At 35.1% G+C, this 18,399-nt stretch overlaps 3 protein-coding genes across 3 annotated transcripts; 2 read left to right on the forward strand and 1 right to left on the reverse strand.

The window, feature by feature from the left end:
- Positions 1–1,716: 1,716 nt before the first annotated feature.
- Positions 1,717–5,120, forward strand: LOC125492263 (uncharacterized). The gene is made up of 9 exons (XM_048634434.2): positions 1,717–1,811; positions 1,998–2,066; positions 2,191–2,262; positions 2,349–2,420; positions 2,782–2,928; positions 3,203–3,289; positions 4,345–4,389; positions 4,877–4,963; positions 5,060–5,120. The coding sequence occupies exons 1-9, from the start codon at positions 1,717–1,719 to the stop codon at positions 5,118–5,120; spliced, it is 735 nt and encodes a 244-aa protein (XP_048490391.2).
- LOC130590263 (uncharacterized) lies at positions 5,079–9,321 on the forward strand. The gene is made up of 6 exons (XM_057392329.1): positions 5,079–5,392; positions 6,329–7,025; positions 7,766–7,957; positions 8,245–8,316; positions 8,665–8,742; positions 8,829–9,321. The coding sequence occupies exons 1-6, from the start codon at positions 5,199–5,201 to the stop codon at positions 9,300–9,302; spliced, it is 1,707 nt and encodes a 568-aa protein (XP_057248312.1). The 5' UTR covers positions 5,079–5,198; the 3' UTR covers positions 9,303–9,321.
- Positions 9,322–13,913: 4,592 nt separating this feature from the next.
- On the reverse strand, positions 13,914–18,379 carry LOC125499590 (protein FAR1-RELATED SEQUENCE 5-like). Its single transcript, XM_057392335.1, has 5 exons — positions 18,271–18,379; positions 17,076–17,287; positions 15,919–16,796; positions 14,219–14,297; positions 13,914–14,108 (listed from the first exon to the last, which is right to left on the reverse strand). Exons 1-5 carry the CDS (start codon positions 18,377–18,379, stop codon positions 13,914–13,916), a joined length of 1,473 nt encoding a protein of 490 aa, XP_057248318.1.
- Between the last annotated feature and the right edge of the window lie 20 nt (positions 18,380–18,399).

Genomic DNA, 18,399 nt, shown 5'->3' on the forward strand with positions numbered 1-18,399 from the left:
CATAATTGACAATTTTTATTTTATAGATGTTGAGTAGATGTTCAAAGACGAAGCGAAAGCTCATCCCAGAAGGCCAAGCCTTTAATTGGCTTTACATTATACTTCTTTCGTTTCACAATAAGTAAAACTCTCCTTTTATTTGGAATAGTCTTAATAAGTGAAATCAAGCTCTAAATGAAAAAAAAAGTTTACTTTTTTACAAACATGCCACCCAAAAGTAAGCAATTAGTAGATTATACACAAGGTGTAGGATGAGGAACCTACACCTTGCCCAAAATGCACAATAAAAAGAACAAAACGCAGGCTTCTTGTAAAGGAATGAACAATAATGTACATGGTCTCAGTTGTGTAATGTACATGGAAAACTTTGCAAAAGAAACTGATTTGACCGTTACTATTCATCAATTAATAACTGATTTGATGTCAACTGCAAATCACGTCGCCCCATATACCATTGATCATCATATTTTAACTTTTTACACTCAACCTCCATATTTCATTCACCACTTTCTCTCTCTACCATTTATCTCACTATCAATTTCTCTCTCTATATTTTCTCTCACCACCACCGGAATCCTCACCAAAAAAACCCCAATACTTCTTCCAATTCACACCAGAAATCTCCAATTACCACCATAAAAAATCTATTGCACCATCCCACAACATTGTGCTCTAGCGTTTATGGACAGTAGCGACAAAAAAAACACAAAACAGAGATGCTAACCACTGCAGTCAAGAAAACCACAGCAACCAAGGCAAGCGAAAAAACTGCCTTGCCCAACACCCCTCAGAATCATTCCTCCATCTCCACAACTAACTATGGGTGAAGATATTATGTAAGTTTGTAAAATTTCATTTCTTTAAATTTAAATTTATATATTAAATTTTTGGTGAAGAAATTGAGTACTCATCACTCTGGATTGTTGAAATTGTACAAAGAAATTGTTTTTTGTTATTTCGCATGTCTATAATTTTGGTTGTGCATTGATAAAAAATTTGCAATTTAGGTTCAATTTCGGTTGTAATCGAATAATTTCCGTTTAAGGTTGATGTGGTGTACATTGTGTGTTGCGAATTGTACTTCGCATGTTAGTAATTGAACATTTTTTGTTGTTGAGTACTAAATCCTGTTGATTGTTGAAGATTGTACAAAAAAATGTATTTTTTGTTTGTTCATTGTGTGATGCCCATTGTACATTACAAAATTTAAGTAGAATTACGGTTGTAATTGAACAATTTTGGTTTAGGTTTGATGTGGTGTACATTGTGTGTTGCGAAATGTACTTTGCATGTCCGTTCTTCTTCCATGGTGGACTTTGATATTGGTAATTTGATAGGTTGCATGGTCCATTTTGATACAAATAGGTACCAATGCATATGAAATATGTTAATGAAGTCATTGTACATTGCGTTATATCTAGTTGTACATTATTGAAACTTGGTTGTTCTTTATTGAAACCGTAATGTACAATGGGACATGTCCTTATTTAATGTACATTATGCCAAATTAATTGTACATTCGATGACAATGTATTTGTTGAACATTTTACTTGAAAGTGTGGATTTATATTGGTAATTTGATACAAACTTGGTTGCATGGTCCATTTTGATACAAACTGGTACCAATTTCTATGAAATATGTTAATCAAAAAATTGTACAATGAGTTATGTCTACTTGTACATTACAATGGGACATGTCCTTATTTAATTTACACAATGCCAAAATCACTGACAATAACTAAATGGCCAATGTACAATGACAGCCCTCCAACAACTGAACAGCAAACAGGATCCACACCTGCAACAAATAGGTAAGTACACTAATTTATCACCCTGTTGTACACTGTCTAATTTCCAATGTACATTCTTTTATACTCTTGTTGGCTAGTTGTACTTTATTAGAACTGTACTCTATTGAAAAATTTAACTATCTTGCTTTGTTGTACATTATTGACTTCTTTGTTGTTCAATAACTAAATACCAATGTACAATAACAGCCCTCCAAGAGGTCCCACCCTCGCAGAATCTAGTGAACAGCAAACAGGACCCACCCTTGAAACAGAGAAGTAAGAACACTAATTAATCACAGTGTTGTACATTGTGTGATGATTAATGTACATTCTTATTGGATAGTTGAACATTCTTGACTGTTTTGTTCTTCAATAACTAAATGCCAATCTACAATGACAGCCCTCCAAAAGGTCCCCCCACAACAGAATCTACTGAACAGCAACTAGGACCCACACCTGTAGTTGTTGAAGAGTAAGTACATTTTTGTCTTTAGTCCTAACTTGTACATTTGTGTTAGCATGCCTGTTCATGTTGGAATGTTTTGCCCACATTGACAGGCCCACCATAGCAGCTTCTACTGAAAAGCAAACAGATCCTAGCAATGCTTCTAATTCCACCACATCTGAGAAGTAAGTACAGAATGTACATTTTTTTCACTTGTTTGTACTTTATAAATATGATCTCATACTCTGATGTTCATGTACATTCTATAAAATGTGATGTTTAATGGCAAGCAACCTACTACTGAACCAGAAACAACTCGACCTGGTACTGACATGTAAGCGCCTCAACACTGATGTTCTACTTGTACACTGACCATCTCCTTATTGTTCATTGACAACAACTCTAATTGTACATTTGTGTCTGTTAATTGTGGGTTCTACTAGGGATAAAATGTACACTATTTGTTATACTTGTACACTGACCATCTCCTTAATGTTCATTGACAACAACTCTAATTGTACATTTGTGTGTGTTAATTGTGCACAGTGCATTTACCAAAAACAACATTATTTCTCACCGTTTACTGTTTGCTACAAAAAATGTCAGCCCCCCATCGACTGAAAAAGAAAAGATTCCTACTGAAAGTGAACAGATTCCTACTGAAAATGAGGCAATTCCAACCAATACTGAGATGTAAGTTGTTGTACATTGAAATTATACTTGTGTTCATTGCAATCCATACATGTTCATTGTACTTTGTTAAACTAGTTTGTTTGGGTAGCATTGAAAGTCATACATGTTCACTGTTGAACCTTTGTACAATGCCTTTAGAATGTTGTACATTACTTAAACCTTATTGTACACTAGTACCTTATTGAACGTTCATCCTACATTTCTAATACCTTTTGTGTTAACTGTTTCAAGCATAAATGTACATTTTGTTTACTGTTTGCTCCTAAAATTACAGCCCTCCTACAACTGAAAAAGAGCAGATTCTTGCTGAAAATGAAGAGATTCCTACTGAAAATGAGCATATTCCAACCAATATTGAAATGTAAGTTGTTGTAAGTTGTTGTTCATTGCAATCCATACATTGTACATTTCTAATACCTTTGGTGTTTACTGTTTCAAGCATAAATGTACATTCTGTTTACTGTTTGCTCCTAAAATTACAACCCTCCTCCACCTGAAAATGAGCAAATTCCACCCAATACTGAGATGTAAGTTGTTGTACATTGAAATTATACTTGTTGTTCACTGTTGTACAATGCCTATATCATGTTGTACATTGTTACCTTATATATTGTTAGGCTAGTTTCATAAGTTGTTCACTGTTGTACAATGCCTATATCATGTTGTACATTACTGTTGATCCTTATTGTACATTGTTACCTTATATATGGTTAGGCTAGTTTCATAAACGTTCATTGTACATTTCTTATATATATTGTGTTCACTGTTTCTATTATAAATGTACATTCTGTTTGCTCCTAAAATTACAGCCCTCCTCCACCTGAAAAAGAGCAGATTCCTGCTGAAAATGAACAGATTCCTACATAAAATGAGCAAATTCCACCCAATACTGAGATGTAAGTTGTTGTACATTGAAATTATACTTGTTGTTCACTGTTATACAATGCCTATATCATGTTGTACATTGTTACCTTATATATTGTTAGGCTAGTTTCATAAGTTGTTCACTGTTGTACAATGCCTATATCATGTTGTACATTACTGTTGATACTTATTGTACATTGTTACCTTATATATGGTTAGGCTAGTTTCATAAACGTTCATTGTACATTCCTTATATATATTGTGTTCACTGTTTCTATTACAAATGTACATTCTGTTAATGTACAATGTTCTTCTGCATTGGTATTAGCATAAAGGTTCTAGAATTTTAATTACATATATGTACACTCTATTTACAGTCCTCCTTCGACTGAGAAAGAACATACTCCTAATGATTTAAGCACCACCAGAACAACTGATAAGTAAGTATATTATGATTGTACACTACTTACTGTTATCTTGTTGATTAATGAACGTTTATTGTACATTTGTACAATTTTAATTACATATATGTACACTCTTGTTTATTGCCAGAACGCCTGTTCTTGAGAATGAGGCCATTCCACCCAATACTGAGATGTAAGTGCATGTACATTATTTGTTTGTTCTTAATTACATATATTGTACTTTGTTTAAGTCATACATGTTCATTGTTGAGGCCATTCCAACCATTATTTGTTTGTTCTTAATTACTTTGTTTAAGTCATACAATGTACTTTGTTTAAGTCATACATGTACATTATTTGTTTGTTCTAAAGTGTTCATTGTACATTTGTACTAGCTTAAAGTGTTTATAGTGTAACAATTGTTGTACAATGCCAGGCCCCCTACTAATGAACATGCACTACACTGCTAATGTACACTCTTGTATCGTACATTCCTGGATCTTTATTGTACACTTTTTGTTTTCAATTGTTCATTGTATATTTGTATGACCATATATGTTCTTGTATGAGATGTTAGTCTTTGTACATTAATATTATATTGAGTGTACATTGTGGTATATTTGTTGTACATTGTTAGTCCCATACATGTTTACTGTGTTACATTTGTTGTACACTGTCAGGCCCCCTACTACTGACTCTGAACCTATTCCAACACCTCCCAGTCCTGAAAAAAACCCTGCAGAAGATGAAACAGACGATGATGAAGAGTAAGAAATATGTTAAATTATATATACTTCATGTGCAAACTAATGTATACATGTTCCTTTCTTTTACCCTCATGTACATTGCATATTGACATGCAGGGTTCCAATTGGTGTGCTGAGGGCCAGGGCAAGGAAAAGTGCCCAAGCGTATGTTCATTGACACTACCTTCTTTAATGTTCATTTTTTCACATAACTACATTTGCACCTACATCTTACAGCACCCGCCCCAGTAAGAGAATGAAAATTTCAACTTCCAAGGCTGCCACAACTTCCAAGGCTGCGAAGGGCAAGTCCCCACTTGAAGCAGATACCACAAAGCCTGGAAAGAGGAAAGCATCAGAGCAGGCCCTGAAAATCAAAAATGGCAAGGGCAAAGACAAAACTACAACTAAGAGTTCAGCTCCCAAGGAAAAGAAGGCTGCTAAGTCCAGGTATACTGAATGTACAATTAATTATACGTGTTTGTACATTATTTATCCAGTCATGTATATTATTTATTGCCTGGCTTATTTCTGCATGACATGTACACTAGTATTTGCTGGATGTACTTTATGTGTACTTGAATGTACACTCTTGCTATACCTTGTTTGTAATTGAATGAACACTATTATTCTATTGGATGTACATGTACAATATTATTTGCTGAATGTACTTTATGTGTAATTGAATGTACACTGTTGCTATACCTTGTTTGTACATTATGTATTCTTCTAGTCAGACTGATTATGTTCTGTGTACATTGTACTTGGCTAAAATGAACATTGCATTTCTTTGTGCATTATGTCAAGTATGTACACTATTATTCTGTTGGATTTTCATGTACAATAGTATTTTACTGAATGTTCTTTTTGTGTAATTGAATGTACACTCTTGCTATACCTTGTTTGTAATTGAATGAACACTAATATTCTATTGGATGTACATGTACAATAGTATTTGCTGAATGTACTTTATGTGTAATTGAATGTACACTGTTGCTATACCTTGTTTGTACATTATGTATTCTTCTAGTCAGACTGATTATGTTATGTGTACATTGTACTTGACTAAAATGAACATTGCATTTCTTTGTGCATTATGTCAAGTATGTACACTATTATTCTGCTGGATTTTCATGTACAATAGTATTTTACTGAATGTTCTTTTTGTGTAATTGAATGTACACTATTGCTTACTTGTTGTAATTGAATGAACACTATTATTCTATTGGATGTACATGTACAATAGTATTTGCTGAATGTACTTTATGTGTAACTGAATGTACACTAGTATTATGCCTTATTTGTACAATAGTCACACTGGTTATGTTTTGTGTACATTGTTATTGCCTAAAATAACATTGCACTCTCTTTACATGTCCATTATAGTGATTCACCTCCTGATGTCAAGCCCCCACCAAAAAAGACAAAAAAACCTACTGAGCCCTGTGTGAAGGTCAGACATAGTACAACACCATTCCAAGCCTTCATCGCTGCTATTGCTGATCAACCTGAGAAGAAGCAAGCAATCATTGACATGGGCTTCGGTGGTCTACTTGAGCTAGACATGCCAAGGAATGACCCCATCTTCTGCGCTAGGCTCGTAAGCCGATACTGTGTGGGTAGTGGCTCCATCTTGCTATGCCGAGGCAAGGAAATCGATATCAGGGAAATCGATATCCACTTGGTGTATGGGATTCCACTAGGAGGCTTGGTCGTTGATGAGACCAAGGAATTGCAGGAGAATGATGCTGACTTCAGGAGTATGATCGAGGACTGGAGGGAATATGTTGGCGTCCAACGGGGTTCGCCATACATTTCTACAATGGCGACGCAGCTTGCTGATGTCGCAGTGCCAGTTACGGACAACTGGAAGAGGACCTTCCTAGTGGTGGCCGTTAACTGCTGCATTAAATCAACCCTGAACCCCCATCCTCTCACAAACTTCTTGTCAGCTACCATTGACATCAACAACATCCCCAACTACAACTGGTGCAAGTACACCACTGAATCATTGCTTCATTCAGCTCGTGCTTGGCAGGAGGATACCACTAGATTCTTTTCTGGTCCTCTGCCTTTCTTACAGGTACACATATGCCACCTATGTATTACATTGATATATTGTCCATATGCCACTGTCTGATCTCTTCTTGTGATGTTACTACATTAATGTACCTTGGCATTGCATTGATTGTTCACTATTTTAGTGCCGTTGTACATTATTTTGAACATTAAGTTTCTAATGTACAATATTTCATTATGTATTGTTCACTTCCCTTATCTCGTTGTACATTCCTACTTAGATTGTCCCTATTTCTTGTATTCTTGTATGTGGATGACTAAATGTACATTATTACTTATGTGAATGACTTAATGTACATTTCTTTTTATTGATTGTTCACTGTCTTCTATGAGTTGTACATTACTGTGCACCATCTGTTTCTAAATGTACATGTTACTACATTAATATATTGTCCATATGCATTGTATTGATTGTTCACTATTTTAGTCCCGTTGTACATTATTTTGAACATTGAATTATGGCGATACTGTCCCTATGTCCATGGCTTCCCATAATATGCCTTTGTCTTATCTCTTCTTGTATTGTATAGATTGTTCACTATCTTTGTCCAATTGTCCCTATTTTTTGTATTCTTGTATGTGGATGACTAAATGTACATTATTACTTATGTGAATGTCTTAATGTACATTGCTTTGTATTGATTGTTCACTGTCTTCTCTGGATTGTACATTACTATCCACCATCTGTTTTCTAAATGTGAATGACTTAATGCACAATACTATATTTGCTCTACTATTTGCTAGGTCTGCTATTTTGATCGTCTACAGAAGGAACTACACAAGCCTCCCCGTCAATTCCCTCTACTCTCTATATGGAAACGGGAAATTATCAAGAGCAGGATCTCTTGGGAATTCAAGTCCGGAGTTGGGATGGGGACTGTCCTCCCAAGGATTACTGCTCCCATGCACGGGCAACAAGATGAACAACAACAACAAGTAATCCACCTTCTCTAACATATATTCATAATCTGTTCTTTTGCCATGTATAATGTACATTGTCCTAACAATACTCTACTTCAGCAGCAAAATTTACAACAACAACAACCCCAACAACAACAAGAAGATCAACAACAACAACAACAGGTTCACATTAAATATATATACTTGTGTGCTGTTCACTGTAATTGTCTTAATGTTCACCAGCTTTATCGTGTTGTACATTGTTGTACATCTATTGTACATACGGTTTATCAGGATGTATAATTTCTACATTGTGCTTACAGTCACTTACTTCTTTGTGTCAGCAACAACTCCAACAACAACGACATCAACAACAACAAAATCAGCAACAACAGGTAATTCCTTCTGGTTGTACAAATTATTTTTTATACACATTATTTGTATACACATATAATTTCAGCTTTGAACAATGAACACCACCTTCTTACATATTAAATACATATATACTGGTGTGCACTATAATTGTCTTCATGTACACTCTGTTTATCAAGATGTACATTAACTCATCTTAATTCCTTACACTCAACTTATTTTTGTATACACATATAATTCCTGGATTGAACAATGTACACCACCTTCTTGTCCCTGATTTCTGGTTGTACAGTGTTCACTGTGATGTTGTACATTGTCAACTGTGCTTTTGTACATTGGTTAGTTACACTTTGTACATTGAGTACTTACAGATTGTATTTTGGGATTTCTTACAGCAACAGCACCAGCAACATCCTGAACAACAACAACAACCACCCCATGACCTTGAGGTGCCCCCTTTCTTTTAAAACAAATCTATATGTTATATATTTATCACACATATACAGTATTCTAACAATTATTTATTATACTTCAGTCCTGGAAATCAAATTTCATCAATCTTTGTTCCAAGTTCACCGCTAATCTCATTGAGTTGACGGCCTTGCTGAACCAAGGCCCGCATCTCAATCTGGATCCCACCGTTAGCAGCTTCGCCCCATCCATAATTCAGGCCATTTGGACTCGGTATGAAAATGCCGCGCAACCTTCAATCAATCCTACTCCCAACCCTCTCCCTGATCAAGGCAACCCCTCTGTTCTGAGTCAAGATGCCGCATTTTTCCACTCCTCGGAGCTTTGGGAGATGGTGGACCAGGTTGTTCAATCACATCTCAAACCGAATGAAGCACCAGGTGGGTTTGATGGCCCAACTTTCAGCCTGGACTTGGAGTTAAGCATGGGCAGGCCTCCACAACGACAAGATCAACCATCTTCCTCATTTTCCCCCTCTCTGTCGCTGGGTGATTTTTTCAAAGATCACGAGGACCTACATGTTGATAAAATCTTCTAGTCCACCAAGCCTAACAATGATCCGCCTAAGGGGTAATCCCTATGTGGACTAACTTTGATACTGTACTCTTGGCTCATTGCCCCAGTATTTTCACTAATTCACTAACATGAACTAGTTACATTTGTTCCCCTGGATATTTCCTTTGTGTGAGTGCTTTCTTAGTAGACATATCCCAATGGTTTTTAATATATTTATGATTGGATTTACCCCAGTTTCAACGCTGAAGTAGATGTCTTTACACACCAACCTCACATCCAATCAAATGAAAGGTATCTAGTTCATTTGATGTCTTGTTTGGTATTGTACATTCTACTCCGCCTGTATGATCATTGGTTTGTTGTGGTTGTTCATTGTACTCCCCATGTATGATCATTGGTTTGTTGTGGTTGTTCATTGTACTACCCTGTATGTTCATTATACTACCCTAACCTCTAACATTCTCAAATGATGATCATCTTGTCTTGTACATTGAACACTACATGATGTTCACTAGTTTACTTCGGCTATTGAATGTCTGAGTTACTCCCCTTTATGTTCATTGGTGTATTGTGATTGCTCAGTAACGTGCAAATGATCAATGCACCTGATCAATGTACCCTACTTATTGTTCATTTGAGAATTTTTCTGATGATCATTGTGATCTATTATCTTCTCCAGCTAATCTAATTCTATTATAGTGTTGTACATTCTACTCCCCATGTATGTTCATTGGTTTATTTTGGTTGTTCATTCTACTCCCCTGAATGTTCATTCTACTTTACTAACTCCCTATGTTCATTGCTTATTATTGTACACTGTGTTGCTTCCTAATGATCATTGTGATCATATATATATAACCATATGATTGCTCATATGATTGCATAGTGTTGTACATTGGGCTCGCCTTTATGTTCATTCCTTTATTAAGGTTGATCATTGTATAATGCTTGATGTTTTAGTATGGGTTCTTTTGTTCATTGCTAATTTTAAAACCCATAGTGTTATGTATGATGATCCAATGCAAATGGAGGATTATACAGCTGACTCGCTTCTGAGTAGTTTAATGAGGTATGCATTTATTATCATTTTTCCTTGCCAAATCATAAGTTCTTCCTCGCCACATCCTAACTTGTACTACGTTTGTTTAATTTGAAAGAGATGACGAATCAAGGTCAGAAGATCAATCACCCCCACCCCGGTAACTCATCTTAATCTTTATCTTCTGTGCAGTACCTAATAACTTCCAAGTTCACATTTTACTATTTTACATTGCATAATCTAGAAATCAAGATTTATCGATCGGAATTACTACAAGCAGGCCACGCCGCACAATAATCAAACCAGCAATTTTTCGATCTCCATATTTGGTCAAGTACTCCCACCTAATAGAAGAGAAAAGAGGAAAGCGACAAATAGACAACACCTACTTGGCAGACTTTGCTTTTGAAGCTGGAGATAATGAGTAAGTTATAAGCTACTTGCCTCTACATGAATGTACATTACAAATATATTAATGTACTTTGTGTTTAGAACTACTTGCCCTCCTTGTCTCTCTTCATGCATGTACATTAACAAAAGAGCTCATGTACTTTGTGTTTCACCTCTGCTGTACATTAGCTAATATAATTCCACTATATAACTAATCCTTATCAAGTGTGAACCACTACTATTCAAAATTGGTATTATTTACTTGAACATTAATTATTGAATAACTCTTGCTCAACCTAAGGGACTTGCCTCTACATGAATGTACATTAACAAATATATTCATGTACTTTGTGTTTTAAACTACTTCCCCTCTTGTCTCTCTTTATGGATGTACATTAACAAATATGCTCGTGTACTTTGTGTCTGACCTCTGTTGTACATTAGCTAATATAATTCCACTATGTAACTAATCCTTAACAAGTGTATACCACTACTATTCAAAATTGGTATTAATTACTTGTACATTAATTACTGATTACCTCTTGCTCAACCTCAGGGACTTGCTCTACGATGATGGTAACACATTCCTCAACAGATCCCACTTCCTTTCTTTGGGGGATGATGTGGAAATTTGGAACGGCTTCCTTGATGCATGGGCACGTATCCTAAACCACCGTAAGTCGGATCGAATGCCCGGCTCCACTTAACGACTTTTCTTTTCAACTATAGCACATGTACATCTCTTTCATTTAATTTTTCTATTTCTTTTAAATTACTTTTTTTATGTATTCTAACCCTAATTTCTTGAAAGCACTTATTGTTCCCCAATGCTTCAAATCCTCCCCCGAGCACCCCTGAGCAAGCGGAGGAAGATAGGAAGACTGCAAGACTCACTGAAAATACAAGGATGGAACAATTTGTGGAGAGGCTCACATATGAGTGCAGAGAACAGGGCATTACACATGTTGACCAGTTTGAGTTGGTAAGCTCTATCAATACTGTCATTAATGTACATTGTATCTTACGTGACTGCTCACTGATATTGTATGTCTACATGTACATTGGTTTGACACTTTCCATATTGTTATGTATGTTTTAGTGCTTTGATTGTTCACTATATTGCCACTTATTTGAATGTACATTTTCCTTTTACCTATTGTTCACTTCTATTGTCTATATGTACATTGTTTCGCCACTTCTCTCGCCATATCATCTTAACTATATTCCCATATCAACTCACTGCTACTGTCTATATGTACACTATATTGCCAGTAATTTTAATGTACATTGTCATTCACTGCTATTGTCTTAACTCTATGACCATATTGTTAGTTATTCAATGTACACTGCCTTCATATTAATTGTTCTCTTAATGATATTGATTGTACTTTTTCCATTTTCCTCTATACTCATCATGATTTTACACTAATGTACACTGACGTTATATTGATTGTTCTCTAAATGATATTGATTGTACATCTTAATATCCCAGGTTTTCTTCCCTGTGTGCGCATCAGACCACTTCTATGTCTTCTGCTTAAACTTCAACAAAATGACTTTGGACATACTTGACAAAGAATATTGCCAGAGAATGTCTCCATTCACGACAAATATAAAGACTACCCAGCTAAATTGTAAGTTCAACCAATTTCATCAAGCGCTACCCCATCTTTTTACAATCTTCTCACCTATTGGCCATTGCTTATGGTAGGTTCCTGGTATCCCTTGGCTTCAACATGATAAGTACACCTCTTAGGCCTCGCATAGTGGAAATGCCCTGGAGAACTAACTCCAACACCTATGACTGTGGGATTTTCGCAATGCGACACATGGAAAAATATAACGGTGAATGGGAAAACAACTTTGAAACTGGCCTCATAGCTGATAATGTAAGCAACTCTTCAAACAAAAATATACTTCTTATTGAACATATTCACTGCATGTCTTTTACATGTACAATACTTAGATAATCATTGCATGTCTTTCATATGTACATTACGGACAACATGATGTTCATTTTATGTCCCTTGCATGTACAATGCTTGACTTATGATAGTCAGTACATGTCTTCACATGTACATTACTTATGTTATCATTGCATCTCTTCAACATGTACACTAAAGACAATATGATGTTCACTGCAAGTTTTTTTATCAAGCACATTATCTTGTTCCTTTGTCCAGTCAAAATATACTTCTTCATATATTCATGTACATTGTATTTTAGGTTAGTGTTTGGTTTATCTCTTTCACATGTACATTTTACTTAATTCTTCATTTTATGTCCTTCACATGTACAATGTATTTACTTAGATGTTCATTGTATGTCATTTGCATGTACATTGATTTTAATACGCTAGCCACCCCATGTCTTACTCCTATTCCTAAACCTCACACAATTCATTTCTTCTCAGTTTGACAAGATCAAGAAACTGAGAATCCAGTACTGCATTGACATTCTTGTGAGCAAGTCAACAACCGTGCTGCCTGGGTTGCTGATTCTGCCAAAGCACAAGCTAAAGGGAAGTCCAAACACACATAGATTCAACTCCGCACTCTTCAACAATTTAATACTCACTTTTTTTGTTGTACTAAACCAAACATTTCTAGAATTACTTTTGTGTTAACAAAACAATACCATTCCTTTTGTATAGCAACAGCTACTAACTTTTGAGTTGTTAACTTCAAAATATTTGACATATTCTATCCCATGTGTGACTTGAACAAATTTGCTATTTACTTCATTATATAGGTCGTACATTATCATTCCTTTTATGTTCACATCAATTTTCTCCATAGTTCAAACATTTAAATAATTATACACACTTCGTAACATATTTTCAAATAATACCTCCTGCTTTCAAGTGATTCCAAACATTCAAAAGTGTGACTTCACCATTTATACATCACATGTGCCAAAATACAAACTTCTTTACCCATATCTTTAGCATGTACATTATCAAATACTTTTATGTTCACTGCCTAGAGTTAACATATACACCAATTATAAACATTGTATAAGTTAACACAACCTCCAATTCATAATAAGGAGTTTTTTGGGTGTTTTGGACCAAGTACAACGTGAATGAGCTACATCCATTGCAAAAAAAAAACAAAAAATAACAACTCATTCATGGCGGACTACGTTTCATTTCCCAAAAAGCTCTTCAAAAATATTCATGTTAGGTGACCAAAATATCGCCTCTCAATTACCGAACAGCTTCTCAGAATATTCGTGGTAGACTTCCAAGGCGGCTTTGTGATGCGGCTGCTCATCTTTACTACCTTCCCCAGGGATGTGGTTAATAGGGCAATAATCATCAGGGCCATACACATCAAAAAGAGACTTGTTCTGTGTTGAGTGAGCTACAATGCTTTCTTCAGGGATATCAATGTATTCCTGTAATAGTCAAAGTTAGCTGGCTACACTAATTTAAAAAAATTAACTTATAATTACACTGACCCATTCTCCCTGTTGAAAATGTACAACAAAACGAAGACACAAAGAACATTATCAGTATATAGAATGTACATCTTTTCAGCATATCCACACAATGAACATGTAACAATAATTACACTGACCATTCCCCTAGTTAAAAATGTACAACATAACGAAGACACAAAGAACATTCTGAATATATAGAATGTACATCGTTTCAGCATATCCACACAATGAACATGTAACAAAGTAATACAATGAACATGTAACAAAAACAGATTAACACATATAATACCAATGTACATCAAAAACACAAAATATGCCATCATGATATCCTACTATTCAAATTATCCAATAATGAACATGTTACAATAACAGATGAACATCTGGGGGATAGAATTATACAATGATTACCTGGACAGATTTTTGCGCTTTTGCCTTGTTCCTCAATGCAGCTTTCTCAGCAGTTTTCTTCCACCCTCTTAACCTGTTCACCTGCTTCTCCACAGTGCTTTTCAACCTCACATTTCTAGTTCATTTCTTCCTCTTCTTAGGTGGATCTTTAACAACAGGATATAACAAATTTTGCACGTCATCAATGGTGATTGATTCATCAACCTTCCCAATAAGCAACAACCTTTGCCTTCAAATCACTTAAAGCATTCTCCACAACTTTCCTAGCAGCTATGTCATGTTGAGTTGAATTTATATGGATAAAGCATCCCTTGTAGTTTGAACACGCCACACCGACGCTTGAACAATGTTTACATCCTTCCCAACGTCATCATCAACTCTTGTACACATAGCATGTTTTGCCCATCTACCCAAAATGTATCTTTGGGGAATTTTTTCAACATTATGTATGTGAAAAATCCTCAATGAATGGGAACACAATAAACCCATCTCAGTGAAATACTTGCATGTGCAATCAACTGTCATATTTTCTTGGTCATATCTAACAAGATGCATTAGATATTCTTTCTCAGTGCGTCCCACATGGTATTCAAAGAAATGGGGGGTATACTTGACTAGTTTCTGGCAAAATGACGCACCTCTTATGAAATTTTCCTCAAACGTCAAATACACAGCACAGTATATATCTTCTTCGCCTCATTTAGTAACTTAACATCTACAAATGCTAGATGTTTGTTGCCATTAAGTGCATTGTAATCTTCACCATTCCTCCCTATCCTCCATTCCTCAACAACATCTATAAAAACCTTGTAGAAATCACAAAGGCCTTGCATGCTATGAAGCCTTTGATTCAAGGAATGGTTTGTAGTCTCACTTCTTTGAGAAGACAGCACCCCCCCCCGAGAAGTAATCCTTGGAGTAAAGTGGACACCACATCTTCCTTAACTTGTACAACCTAATCAACCAAGGACATGCAGCGCACTTGTACTTGGTAATCACACTGCATACATAATACAGTAAACAACTATGATAAATCCAATGATCATGCTTCTTAAACCAATGAACAATATGAGTTATTGAATGAACATAAATTTGTACACAGTCATATAATACTGTACATTACATCATGACATACTGTACAAAACACATAAGAATAATGTACATTAATACAACATTATTTCATTCATTTAATAATGTACATTCCCTTTCTCAACACTCATTTAATAATGTACATTAATTCATCGCAATTATTCAGATCAGAAAAACATACTAATACTGTAAATTTAAAAATATTCATTATGCATTGAACATTGTGATGAATCTAATGAACATTAAGCTTACAACAATGTACAATTACCTTGTCCAGTATTGCTTGAACTCACTCTTGGTCTCACAATGTTCTAGCACATAATTGAATAGATCCACAAATCCAGCCTTTCCCCTCAAACCTTTTATATTGTTGATGGAATTTTTCCCGATGTGCCATATACACAGACGATGTATAACATTGGGAAAAACAATGCTTATAGCCTTCGCCATCGCGGCATCTTGGTCAGTCATAATGGTAATCGGCGACCTACCTCCCATACTCTTCAAAAACGAGTCAAACAACCACACAAAAGAATCGGTGTCTTCGTTCAATAGGAAACCAACTCCAAACATCACGTTCCTTTGGTGATGGTTCATCCCAACAAACGGACCACAAATCATCCCATACTTATTCGTACGGTACGTCGTATCATGAACAACTAAATCTCCAAATACTTCATAATCCTTTCTCATTCTTCCATCCCTCCAGAAAAAACTTATTAAGTGCCCTATAGCATCTAGTCGAACGTCATAATAAAAATCATATTCCGCTGCTTGTCTTTGCGTAAAGTTCTTTATCAGTTGGTTACTATCACAACCATCAAGTTCTTTCTTTCTTTGAGTAGCAACTGCATCATAAGCATCTCTGTTCACAAACCCAAGATTTGCAGATCCCCCCGCTTCCTTCCTCAATACACGCACAGCTTCAGCAACCCTAACTCCACAACTTCTCAAATTATTAATCATGTGCAATTGTTCAACTGTCACTTTCCTATGAGATCTTATTAAATGTCTTTGTTTCAATGGCACCATGGGGTGATTGTGAATCATATGGTGCTTAGTAACAATAAAAAATCCAGACTCTTTGGATACATCAAATTGAATAAACGCTTTATATCCACAACGTTGATCAAGCTTAGTGAATGCCTGTGCCAAAAAGAACATCATGTATAGTCTAGTGAACATTGGCTTTGCAGTAATGAACATCCGCATTGTTTTTTTAAACACTATGATTTGAAAAAAAAAAAAACTACCTAATGCATACTAATTTTACCATTATATATAATAACATCTGATATACTAATGTACATATTATCATGACCACACCTCAAGTATACTCTAGTGAACATTTACTTTCAGTTATATATAAATTTTATGTACATATTGTCATGACCTACATTAAACCACACAAAACATAACACATACCTTAGGCACACCACCTTTTGTGTCTTTCAATCCTTCACGACTACAAACCAAAAAACGTTGTCTGATTGTCTTTGTATCATATCTCCAACAAACTTTGCCCTTCCGGATACCAAATCCGCATTTAAATGCATACTCATTGTATAATTTGTAAGCTTCTTCATCGTTGGCAACTTCTTTGTGTATCAATTCAGATGTCTCACACTCAACATATTCTACAGACAAAAAAAAAATTTAATTAAACATAACTAATATTTACCCTCATATAGAATAATGTACATTGGATGTCACTTTAAATGATCACTATAACAAAAATAATTATTAACACATAACAAATATTAACACTCATATAGAATAATGTACATTGGATGTCACTGAATTGATCACTAAAATATCCTAACTGTACTATTGTCTTTAATGCACGTAAATTACATCATTTTCCACTTTCTCCCTCCATTTGGCAAATTGAGTATCATCAAACACATAAAGCTTTACACATGCAAAACAGTGAAACATCCCAAAACAGTATAGGTTTACACCTTAAACATAACTAATATTTGCCTCATATAGAATAATGTACGTTGGATCTCACTAAAATTGATCACTATAACAAAAAATAATAATTATTCACACATACCAAATATTAACACTCATATAGAATAATGTACATTGGATGTCACTGAATTGATCAGTAAATTATCCTAACTGTACTATTGTCTTTAATGCACGTAAATTACATCATTTTCCACTTTCTCCCTCCATCTGGCAAATTGAGTATCATGAAACACATAAAGCTTTACACATGCAAAACAGTGAAACATCCCAAAACAGTATAGGTTTGCACCTTTTGGGAATTTATAATAGACATACATAAATATAAGGAACATTCCAATGAACAACACAATAAATGAAAAATAAATGAGGCAAGGCATTAAATTGCTTCTTGCATAATAAATCAGAGACATACAAAGTGAGTGATTGACTTATGTAACTACCAACCTTAAAATTGACTGCGCATATTGACCCTTCATGGGATAACATTAAACATATCTGACATACGTAACCAAAGTACAAAATGCCACTGTACATTCATAGTCAACCAATTGAACAGTTTTAATTCCCCAATGTACATTATTATATTCTTGCACATCAACTAACATGCATTTGTACATTAAAAAAGAGCTTGGTAGCTAAATACCATTCTTCTTCTCTAATTCATCTTCTTCACTTCCTCCTTCATTCCCTAAATCTTCCATTGCATTATCAAGAACAACATTATCAACATCGTTTTCACTAATATCTTCCATTTTTCCAACTTTTGTACCAT

Source organism: Beta vulgaris, chromosome 1 (genome assembly GCF_026745355.1).
Source record: "Beta vulgaris subsp. vulgaris cultivar EL10 chromosome 1, EL10.2, whole genome shotgun sequence".
NCBI lineage: Eukaryota > Viridiplantae > Streptophyta > Magnoliopsida > Caryophyllales > Amaranthaceae > Beta > Beta vulgaris.